At 32.4% G+C, this 12,443-nt stretch overlaps 1 protein-coding gene across 1 annotated transcript; it reads right to left on the bottom strand.

The window, feature by feature from the left end:
• Window positions 1–6,492: 6,492 nt before the first annotated feature.
• LOC104785628 (protein trichome birefringence-like 34) lies at window positions 6,493–9,239 on the bottom strand. Its single transcript, XM_010510885.3, has 5 exons — window positions 8,789–9,239; window positions 8,063–8,240; window positions 7,554–7,750; window positions 7,321–7,479; window positions 6,493–6,969 (listed from the first exon to the last, which is right to left on the bottom strand). Exons 1-5 carry the CDS (start codon window positions 9,127–9,129, stop codon window positions 6,609–6,611), a joined length of 1,236 nt encoding a protein of 411 aa, XP_010509187.1. The 5' UTR covers window positions 9,130–9,239; the 3' UTR covers window positions 6,493–6,608.
• Window positions 9,240–12,443: the final 3,204 nt, after the last annotated feature.

The following is a 12,443-nucleotide window of genomic DNA, read 5'->3' on the forward strand; positions in this document are numbered from 1 at the left end:
GAGTAAACCGATATAAATAAAACATTTTTTTTTTTCTATTGTACAATATCCAAACAACGTATAATATTAAAACATATAGTATATTTTTGAATCTGGATAGTAGCGTAAACACTAAACTCTAATTAAGTCCTATAGTGCGATAAAAACATTGAAGTTACGTTTGAGTTATTTTCAATTCAATCAAAAGTTTATATTTAGCGTGCTACATTACCATATTATATTATATAAATGTCAATTAAAAACATTTTTTCATCTCTACTTATGCCAGATTAATAGTCTCTTATTGATTATAGTGTTGAGAACCAACTCCTAAAGTAAACAGTCGTTCCGATATATCGTCGTATATACCTCCTTTTCTTTTTGTCTATCATATCAGCAATGCACTTTGTGAGATTAATTGGTTGTGTAGATCAGTCCCAATTTTCTAAATAGACATGTCTAGTTGACTAGTATTAGTGGCATAGACAGAAAAAAAAAAGTCTGTCACTAAAATCCATTGTGAATGGCTATTTTCTTCAAAACCCAAAAGGCCAAAACAATGTTATAGGTTGAAACATTTACACAGATCGTTTTTCTTTTTAATAAATATATTCTTATTCGTTTGTAAAGCAAAACTCTAATTAGTAGAGAAACAAACATATATATATCAAATGAGAAACTAAAATGTTCGTAAATTACTTGTGAATTCGATTTGTATTCTTGAATATTACAGTATTTTCATGCAATAAACAGATTAATACAGTATTTATGTACGTATATGTGTGAAGAGGGGAGTGAAAACGTGGAAGAAGATATATGTACTGGAAAATTTTAAAATGAACAACCTATCAGAAAAAATAAATGGTAACTGTGTATATGCATGTTGGTCCACGTGGTTCATGCAGAGCATATCTGTTCCCCACTTACCCTGACCCCAACCACAGGCATATAAGTAAGTAAATCCTAAAACAAATCTTAAAGAAAATGAAATTTTGATATTGCAACTTTGGTTATAGTAGCATCTCCGTTGGATGTGACCTACTTTATAAATGTAAAAATAGTGGCGTTTCACCTTTTTCAGAATAATTGGTTTATAAAGTTTGGACCGACATTAATTAACTATTTTTTTTTTTACCAAAACGGTATAATAACAACACTAATCATTCCAATAATTAAGATACAGATGAAACCTACCCGACGGTGGACTCACTTCACCGGAGAAAAAAAGACTAAAGATGAGATCCTTTCTTTTCTCTTCATGATGTGTTTGAGACTAATACTATCTTTTCTTAGTTAGAAAAAAAAAAACAAAAACAAAAAAAAAAAGAGATAGGAAATAGGATACTTTAATGAAGGCGATATGAAAAGAACTAAAATAAAACACTACAAAGATTTGATTTCCGAAGTGGTTTCAGGCGTTACGGCTTTGCCTTTTTGCATTGTAGTAAGAAGAGCCAATGAAACTCAGGATGGATAGCGCCAAATATAATCTATATATGTGAATAATGATCATCATGGCGCTATCCCTCCTGAGCTTTACAGATTCTTCTCTACTTCTTTTTTTGGAGCTATAGAGAATGAAGCTTTATTTTATTTTATTTTTGGTTCTATAGAGAGTGAAGCTAAGACATGATGGAAGTGAGGAAGATGAAGGAGAAGAGAGGTGTTATTTATAGACAAACGAAACTCAGGTTTGAAGGAACACACGTCATCTCTTCTTCGATAAACGTGAAATTATGACTTTGTATTATTTTACAAATTACCATTTTTATATTAAATTTTACTAGCTTTATTTGTGTGGAAAGTATTGATACTATATAGTCCAGATGTGATTATTGGATCCCGTATCAATCGTTTGACTTTATTTTCTTCTTCTCAGGTCCTTTGATTCACAGAAATGGAGGATACTTAATTCAAATACATACTTATTAGTATTATATGCTTTTGTTGACGAACAGTTGTAGATGCATCTATTACATATGCTATTAATTTACTCCGGACTTTAAGTATAAAATAGATAGTAGTATCATATTTGTGATTAAATGGAAATAGCATATAATTAAATCCGTTGGTCCAACGTTCAAAATATTCGAAGACCATATTGCAAACTACGAGAACTTGATACTTCTTTTCTTTTACTACAGTGGGTTAGAAAGTACTATAAAATATTACTATTTTGATACGCTTCTGTGATTTTAGATCGCGCTACTAAAAAACTATGAAGATCATTTCTAAGAGTGATTAATTAGATTTTTTAGGTGAATATAAAACATCAGAGAGGTACAATTCTTGCCAAAATAGGTAAATTCTGGTAAATAGCGGTGAAGTGTGTTTTCCATATGTGTTTACAAGAAAATGATTATATTAATGACTTTCAAGACTTTAACCCTTTTTAGATTGTTGTTTGTATCTTTTTCATGCACTCCTATTAACTCCTCCTGCCGACTACGGTCGTTAAGTAGAATATGTATTCACAAGTATATACTTATGATTTTTATTCTCCAGCTAACATACAAAATTACCTAAGTTATAATGGCTTGTCGAGAAAAGAACTAACTTACAAAATGGCCTAATTTATAAATGATTTTGTCGAAAGCGCTAACCTTCACAATGATAATACTACTTAACATGTTATCATTTTAAAATTCCTTTCATTATATTTTTTTTTTTGGTTTTGAATATTCTGAAATTTGCAATTATATTTATAACTCTAACAAGACCTTTTAGCCCGGGAAAAAAAGAAGAGAAATAAACTGTAACAGCTATTATTTATCAAATGACTTGCTATTATTGGTTATAATTAGCGGTGTATTGGATCTTCTTTTTTAAAACATTTTTTGTATAGTTGGGTAAGTTTTTTTACCAAAAGCTTGGATGGTTTATGGTTAGGTTAGTATATAATTCTAACTCTAAAAGACTAAAACAAATGAAAAAAAAAAGAGTTGTATTCATTCTTTTCAAATAATGATTGTGTTCCCCTATAACGAATCTGAGCATTGATGAACAGCAAATTTTAAGATACATTTTCTCATAAAAGTGAGTCTGGGTGTTATTAGTTACCATATTCACATCAATCTCACATCATGCGGTGTGGTCCATGCTTTCAATAGTCCGTCCCATATATCTCTCGCTTTCATCACTACACTAGATTAGGACCCGTGGTACATCGCAGTACAAATTATTTATAACAAAAACATTTAAATTATAAATTTTATTTGTTGGTTAAATATTTTATAATTATATAATAATTTTTAATTTTATGATTTAAAGTTTAAACCATATAATACCGCAATATAATTTGTTTTTTACATAATATTTATTTAATCAAGTTAATTTGATATGTCTATTCTCTGATACAAATAGTGTTAACAAAATAATAAAATGACGTGTAACACCAATTCAATGATATTTTAAATTTATGTAAATATCGACAAACTCGTTCCGCTATATAACTCCATCTCAAAATATTTTAACTCGCACTATATCATCTTAATTTTTTATATTTATTCTCTTGTATTATAAATATTAGCTTGAGTTGCTATGCTAATTATTAAGATTGTAACCATTTACATTCTATAAGATTGGCGTTTCTTATAAAGTTTAAATATTTATAATATTTAGAATTCTTAAAACGGTTGAGTATTTATCATATTTGAAGTTTCGTAAAAATTTAAATATATTATTAATATTGTAAAGGTCTTTTAACTTTTTAAAAAGTTGAAATATTTATCATATTTAAACTTTATAAATTTGAAATTTCATGAACGTTTAAATATTATTAATATGTTTAACATTATATAAAGTTTAACTTTCTAAAAAAATATAAATATTTATAATAATTCTACTTTTTATAAAATATAAATATTTATAATATTTAACTTTTTAAAAATCTTTAATAAAGAATCGGAATAAACCAAATAATTTTTTTTTAAGTTTGAATGCCTGATAAATCAAAATTTTTGTATTATGAATCATTTTGGTCTCTTTTATAGTATGACTCTAAACCATTGCCCAAATTTTTTAGGCGATATGGGATATTATATCTGTAAATTGAGTAATATATGTCTGTTTTAAAAAATTTGTATTACATCATATGTAGGAAAAAATCACAATTTTTATTAACTAAATGTATCATAGAATAATTCAAGATAATTTAAATATAAATTCAAATAAAAATGAAAAAGAATCATATATATATTTATGTTGAATGAGGTAGAAAAATTTCCTTATTTTTTAAAAATCTTACTTATAATTAATTTGAAATTTTTAGTAACTAATATTAAAGTCAATGCATTAAATGCAAAAACTTTCCAAAAAGTATTTTTGAGCAAAAGCTGATGCAAAAATACTAGTATAGATGTTTTTTTCTAGAAATTGAAATTGTTTTATTTCCACTTATTTCTTTCTAAAAGAAGGGGTTGGCCAACTAAACCATTGAGAAATGAAATTATAGGATTCATCACCAAATAGTTTTCTCAGTTATTTAAGTGTTAAAATCTGTTCATAAACTTTATAAAAATTTAAAAAATATATTAACATTCGAAAATTAGCTGATAGAATAAAAATCATGAATTAAAATATGGAAAGTATATTGTTGGAAGAAAGTATGATCATAATCTAATTATAAAAACTACAAAGAAAAGAAATGATAACTTCTAATTGTATTAATAAAAGATGAGATGAGGGATCCATGTACTTGTAGTGCCCTGAGAACTTCCAAACAAAAGAAAACAAAAATACACACAAGAATAATCAATTAGATAAATGTATATATACCTCTATATCTTTTACTGGCTGAGAATTTACAAACATTCAATCTGACATTATTCAACTAAATTTGGGTCAGCTTTTCGTTAGGTCATTATCATAGGCAACAGTACTCAATCAATAGCCTGTTAAATAAATATCAAAAAGAAAAGAAAAAAATGATATTAAAATCTACATAAATACATGAAGATGAACGAATCTAAGTTGGAGTGTTATTTTTGCTATTAATACTCACAGAATTCTATAGTCTCCATATTCTGCCATCTCTACACAGTTGTACTCTTATGGTGTGACATAGAATTTATGAACACAGCATTCTAACATATTTTACTTTGTTAGTAAATAGATAGTTAGCTTCTTCTTTTTTTTTTTTTTTTTTTTTTTTTGTCAAACAGTTAGCTTCTGTTAGAAAATTTAAAGACTACAAAAGAACGCTGGCATATATCGTAACCAAGTTTATTTTGGAAACAAAATATGGCATTGGACCTGATCTACGAGGGTAATACATATGTTTGCAAAACTCTAAAGTCCTTAGCTATTTTAATCATTCTTCTTCTTAATTTATTACCATCATAGTTTACGTTAGACTACAAACAAGGTATTCGAAACGTTTAAGTTGTAATCAAGTGTTTGTTCGTTTGTTTGAAAAATTTTAAAATCTTATACGAAGCCAAGATTCATAGAATCAGAGTTGTGGGAAGCCTCCATATAAAAGGAACCAATATACATTCAAAAGTATTAATTGGCTGAAAACTTTTTGCAAAGACATTCATTCTGACAAAACTCAACCTCATTTGATCAGCTTTTCGTTAAAATGGTCATCATCCACACAGTCTTCAATCAATGGGGTCTATTGCCAATTTATGAGTCAAAAAAATAAAAAGTAAAGAAACAAAAAATGTAGTATGAAGAACGAGATTCATCGAAAAATCCAAGAAAAAGGATGATTGAAATCTAAGTTTTTAGAAATTCGAGAAATGAGAATTGAGAAATAAAAATAATGGAGAAATTGGGAAGAAATCAAAACAATAATTGGAGCGTCACTTCAGGGCGGCTTTATGATTCTGTAATCTGTCCTGCCAACCTCCCAGTTTCTCCGCCTTCTACTTTGTGACACAGAATTTAACACACACAGCTTTTCATGCACACACTTTCTTGAGTTTATGGTATGACTGGTAACACCATTATTTTTAGTAAAGAACTAAAGATATAATGGTAGAGTCTGGTTTTTAAAACGAAAAAAAAAAAAACATTAAATCTGGAATATATCCTAGTCCCAGTTTATCACAACTCACAACCATGATTCTTAACAGTTAACACAGTGTACAAGGATAAACTAAGTAATATAAACACATATTTTAGTGGTTTTTACATACAATGAACAATTGTTATATCATCATATGCTTATAGGCATTTTATGTAATATGTGTAGATTTTACAATATTCCACATTTTGCAAGTTTCATAGTTACAAAATTTTTTTAAAAACTACATAGACTAAAAAATGCACATTCTTAACTAGCATATCTATGATTGATGGATTTTCTTGAAAACATATTCAATACTTTCAAAGCCTATACTAATTATGGCCCAAAGCCAAAAAAATGTCTTGACCCAAAAAAAAAGGATTTGGTAATGGTTATGATTATTTAATAGAAAACTTATAGGTTCCAAGATTAAGTTTAATCAGTTAGAAAAAAATACAATCCCACCTAGCAAATTCATCCATGAAATAAGAAATGAAAAATTAAGAAAAACATGTTAAATTTTTGATTTTAAAAACAAATGAGGGTAAGCAAATCAACTGTACAATTGAAGTGGAATACGTAGGAAAAAAAAACAAAAGATATGTAAGTGTAGCTTTCAACTAGAGTGATTATCAACAATATAAGCATAAAGGAGTTCATTCCAAACATCAGGAACTCCAGGCAAACACCAATGTATACAATCTGAGTTACTATTTGGATTCACGATTTCATTTTCCTTCGATGGTACTTCCCACTGTTTTCTGTAGATCGAAGGATGACCTTCTTTTCGATACTCCGAGAGTTGCGTAATGTTTATCATCTGCATGTTCAATCCTCGAGTTTTTAGCCCGTCAAGCACATTTTCTAAGACTCTCATCATCTTTGGGTCCGACCCTTTTCCAGTATATCCTTCTTTATCTATTTGACTAGTTTCTCCATAACAGTTCTCATTAAGTTTTCCTCCCCATTCTTCAGCCCTACATATAATATGTGTAGTTATTTTACTTGTTATCTTCTGTAAGAAACCAAATAATACCCTCATTATATAACAATAATGTAATTTTTAAAAATATATAACAATAACATAATACGCTATGAAAAAAACGTGGGAAAACACAAAAGGACCTTTAATTATATTCGAACATGAAACAAAGTTCAACTAGAGAAAATTCCACTCCCACTCTAAGAAACCAATTGATACATTAGGAGAATAACATATTTACCAAAAAAAGTAAAGAATAATAATGAAGATACGAATCTATGAGGGAAAAAAAAAGAAAGATAAAAAAGCAGTATCATGGATATCGAAAAGAGTTAGAGAAAGGTACCTTTCATGGGTGGGAGACATGGACATGAAAAAAAGTTTGGTAAGATTGGGGTTCACGTGAACCTCCAACCACTGAGAAAGAGTTTGCAAAGCCATCTCATAAACCCTCACCATCTCCACTTCCTTGTATATTCCATCTAACTTCTCAAACGACCCCCACCTTTTATATATTACCATTTATTACATATTGAGATTAAGTGAGTTTAACTTAATTATAAGTAAAGTAAAACTTACAATGACTTGATATGAGGCCTTCTCCACCATAAATAAGAGTTGAAGACGATGATATCAGATTCTGTCCAATGCCTTGCATGTCTCTCTATTGACTGGATCCGAACTATCCGATCGGGTAATCTATGGTTTGTTGGGTCGTCCGAGTTGGATTCCACCAGTAGAGGAGCCCAATAGAAGTCTATTGTCGCATTGTATTCCTGATGATCCACAAAGATCGAGCTCATATTATTTGGAGATCACTTTTAAACATTAATCAAAGGAATATTATTGTTCTAATGAAAAAGAATATCGAAAAAAAATATAGAACAAAAGGCTTTAGTTTTTAGAGATTTTTTTAAACTTTCTTCAATTTTTTTTTTTTAATTGGGAATATTGAACAAATACACTATTTGCATGCAACTTTCTTGCGCATGTTCTAAAAGATGGTTCTAACCCACACCATTATTTACTCTTATGTAGCCGCCCACTTTACAAAAATTAATTGAGTGTGAAATATTTGGAGTACTTACGAGAGATTTGAAGGTGATAAGGTTAGAGCCATTGTTGTGCATATACATCGCCTTTGGGTTAGTAATGACCGAACTAACCATACACACCATTGATACCCATTGGCCTCTGTTCAAGGAGTCTCCTACGTACACCATCCTCTTATTTCTTAGCCTCTCCAGCAACTTTGTCCCGTTGAACCTTTTTAGATGATTTCAAGAATAACAATATTGGTAACACTAATCGTCTTTAACATATAAACAATAAGGGCCCAACTTATATAAGCCAAACCACATGTAAATTCACTTTTATTTTTCTGAGTAATACAAAGTGATATTACCAACAAACAGAAAAAAGAGGAGAATTATCTTCATATTGTCAAAGCTAATTCTCATCAATTTAACTAATATAGGACGATGGCACAAAGGCTTTACTTGTTGCTACAACCAAATGTCTCAGTTAGTTAGTGAAATGAAATCATACCAACCTTTATGTACAAATCATACATCCTTACCAAAAAAGAAAAAAATCTGAGATACACATTTAAAGAAAGAATTGAACGGTAGGAGAAGTTAGTTGACTTATGTCAATTTCTTTTTGCTAAATTAGTAAACAAAGATTCTTCTTGAATATTTTTAACTGAAAAGCGTATAACTAGCGGAGATAATGCAACATGTTTAATATGAATTGCCATAAATAAAGAAAAATATGTAAAATGTGAAGTGAAAACAATACAGAAGGAAATAAACCTTGGGAGATCGCATGTGTGAGGTTGCCACCTCCAGAATTTGTAACTCAAATCTTTCCTCCCAAACTTCTCACAAGCCAACTGGTCAGACATGAACTTGCAATCTTCTTCTTTATAAAGAGGGTATGACTCGTTATCAAATACCCATTTCCCTTCAAACAAATTACACTCCCTCCCACTATCTCCGCCTCGGTCCGAAACACCGTGGCTCTGAGTGTATTCCTTTGGCAAACCATTACGGGACAAAAACACGGCAGTAAATATTACTCCGGCCACAAGCACGGCGGCGATAGTGTGAAAGCTTGCCCTAATTCCAAGCATCAACAGTTGTCGCTTTGCCATTAGTTATATGTTTGTTATTGTTGTTGTTTTGAGTTTATATTGATGTGTCTTTCTCTGACTTGCCTTTTAACTCCAGCCTTCTTGAAGTTATTTTGTAGTTTGGTGGCCAATCAAATTTCAGTAGCTGTCTATGAATAATGTATGCCTTTATATACATCTGAACCATTTTCTTGAGATATATTCTATAATTTGTGTTGATAGTTTGCCAAGCAATGCCCACTTGCAGAAAAATAATAATTTTTAAAGTTGATTAGCTAGAGAGGAAAGCTAACTATTCAAGACAAAATATTGAAAGCTTAATTTCTAGAGGTGGAAATTAATGAGCTCATATGACTTGAAGTTAGAGTCGGGCAAGGACTCTACTAAATTAAGTAGCCAAGTCTCTATGAGATAGAGTCGAAAGCTGACTCTAGAAGAAGGAGTCTGACCGTAATCGGTCTTTACAAAAAAATTGAAAGAACTTTTGTATTGTAGCTGCGTGTTTCATGTCCCGACTCAAGTGTTCTCTTGGCTCGTACGTTCCACCAGCGTTGTGTGACTTGTGCACCTTTATTGTCGTTTTCAGTTAAATCACAAATTGTATATATGTATATCGTCAACGACTTTCACAAATAGTTTTAGATAAAACCTTTTACCGAAGAAGTAGTGGGTCAGACAACTAAAACTGTACTTTCTTTGGTGTGGTGGTTTCGCATCTCCCTTGGTTTGCAAGTGAAGGCGACTATCGATTAGATTGTTTCTTACCGAGAATACCCCTTGGCGTTCTTCATAAATCGTGAGAACCAATGGGTCCATATGGGTATTTCCGTACGACAGTTTAGAGTGCTTGATAACTTTTATTTTCATAATCCAAACAATATGGTCAAATAATATAATATGTAAACGTAAGGTCAAGTTGTTGACGTTTCCACATTTATACTATTCGTTGTCTTCAAGTTACCTCAAAATTTGATTTGCGTTGCTTCGTTGTTTTTTAATTAAGAATATATTATTTTCTTTCTTCTTTTATGTTTTCTGTTTTTTCTTTATATACGTTTTTGTTTTAGTAAGGGATCGATAAAATTAAATTAAACATTATTTATCGCATTATATTATTTAAAAAATATCATTATAATGTAATTTGGTATTTTTAATCAAATGAAAATAGTAAACCAATAAACTCATTGAAGAATCTTTTTTTTTTTTTTGTGTCATGATATTATAAGTATAGATACTGTTAAATGTTATTTGTTGTTATCTTGACTAAGATTTGTGTATATCGTCAAGATACTCAATCTCTTGTACTATATATATGTGAGACCTATGATCAATAATAATCAAGCTTTCACAAATCTCTACATGGTATCAGAGCTTATCTGATCTTAAAACCTAAATTTTCTTTTCTCCGCCTCCTCCTTTCTCCTCTCTGTTTTTTTTTTCTTTCTTCCTCTTTGTTCTCCGTTTTTCTCCTCTGTTCGCAATGTCCAAAGACAGTTCTTCTGGCTCGGCTGAAACAGCCCCAATCTTCAACCCCTCCAGTCCTAAATCTGCGTTGATCTCCCTCAACATGTCCAACATCACCAAACTGACTCCGACAAACTTCATCACCTGGAGGCTGCAAGTTCGTGCTCTCCTTGAGGCACATGAGCTTCACTGGTTCATCGTTGATGAACCCTGTATTCCTGATGAAACCATCAAACCCTTTGATGTCCCTGCTGTTCCTAACCCAGAATTTGCAGCATGGCAGCGATAAGACAAGATGTTATACAGCTCTCTTCTTGGCTCACTCTCCCTTGCGGTCCAACCGATCGTTGCCAGAGCCACCACGTCTCTCGCAGTCTGGCAGATTCTCCACCGTACCTATGAGAAACCATCTCGTGGCCACATCAAACAACTCAAACAAGAAATCAAAAACATCACCAAGGATACCAAATCCATCAATGAGTACATGCGACTCATTGTTGACAAAACCGATCAGCTCGCTCTTCTCGGTGCAGCCATGGAACATGAAGATTTGCTTGATGTCATTACTGGTGGTCTTGGTGATGACTACAGAGCAATTGTGGAAATGGTCAATGGTCGTGATGTTCCTATTTCCATTGACGAGCTTCATGAGAAGCTCATCAACCGAGAGAATACCTTGCGTGGTGAAGAAGTCATCAACAACTCTTCCCCTGTCACGGCCAATAATGCTCAATTCCGCCAACAATCAGGACGTGGTGCATCCTCTGGCTCTTGTGGTGGCTACTCTCGTGGTGGTTACTCACCTTCTCGTGGCGGATTCCGTCCACCTCGTCCCTACCTTGGAAAGTGTCAGATTTGTGGAGTGCAAGGTCATGGTGCGAAACGCCATCCGCAGTATCAACAGGGTGTCTCCAGTACGTCTCACCAACAATTTTCTCCTCATCAATCAACCCCGTTTCGTGGTCTCGTACCATGGTCCTCTTCTGCTCCTCATTTGCCTCTTCCGTCTCCGCAATGGTCGAACCAGGCGCATCATACGACTGCAACACCTGCAGATTTGTATCCGTGGCTTCTTGACAGTGGTGCTTCGCACCATATCGCTAACGACTTGTCCAACCTCTCTCTTCACTCTCCTTACACTGGGGGTGAAAGCGTGACAGTTGGAAATGGAGCTGCTCTCCCAATCACACATACTGGTTCAACTATCCTTCCCTCCAACTCTCGTCCCCTTCATCTTAATAATGTCTTATGTGTTCCATCAATACGCAAGAATCTTATCTCAGTAAACAAACTGTGCAAAGCTAATAATGTTATGGTTCAATTGTGTCCTTTTGCGTTTCAGGTGAAGGATCTCAGAACGGGGACAACTCTTCTCAGCGGCAAGGCCAATGAGGGAGTGTATGAATGGCCTATGAAACACTTTCCACCCATCTCTGCGTTTTCCTGCACCAAATCCTCTTTTGCTGATTGGCACTCTCATCTAGGACATCCACATCTTCACACTCTTCGTCATATGATTTCTCGTTTTTCTTTACCTATTTCAAATTCGTTGTCGTCTTCTCTTATTTGCAACTCTTGCTCTAGTAATAAAAGTCACAAATTGCCTTTCTCTTCCTCTACTCTTGTTTCAAAAGCACCGCTTGATATAATTTTCTCCGATGTCTGGACATCACCGGTTACATCGGTTGATGGTTATAAATACTACGTCCTCTTTGTTGATCATTTTACTCGGTACTCCTGGCTCTATCCACTCAAAACAAAGTCACAAGTTGCTCAAGTGTTTCCTCTCTTCAAGTCTTTGGTTGAAAACCGCTTCAAGACAAAAATCACCACCCTATACTCTGACAATGGCGGAGAGTATATCGCTCTCA

This window comes from Camelina sativa, chromosome 5, assembly GCF_030686135.1.
Source record: "Camelina sativa cultivar CO46 ecotype springtype chromosome 5, ASM3068613v1".
Lineage (NCBI taxonomy): Eukaryota > Viridiplantae > Streptophyta > Magnoliopsida > Brassicales > Brassicaceae > Camelina > Camelina sativa.

What these genes read in the sequence shown, in the direction of transcription:
- LOC104785628 (XM_010510885.3), bottom strand. Translation starts at nt 9,129, where the DNA reads ATGGCAAAGCGACAACTGTTGATGCTTGGAATTAGGGCAAGCTTTCAC. An exon ending in AGGCCTCATATCAAGTCATT is followed by an intron (nt 7,480 to 7,553) that starts GTAAGTTTTACT and finishes AATATATAAAAG; the next exon opens with GTGGGGGTCGTTTGAGAAGT. An exon ending in ATGTCTCCCACCCATGAAAG is followed by an intron (nt 6,970 to 7,320) that starts GTACCTTTCTCT and finishes TATTATATGTAG; the next exon opens with GGCTGAAGAATGGGGAGGAA.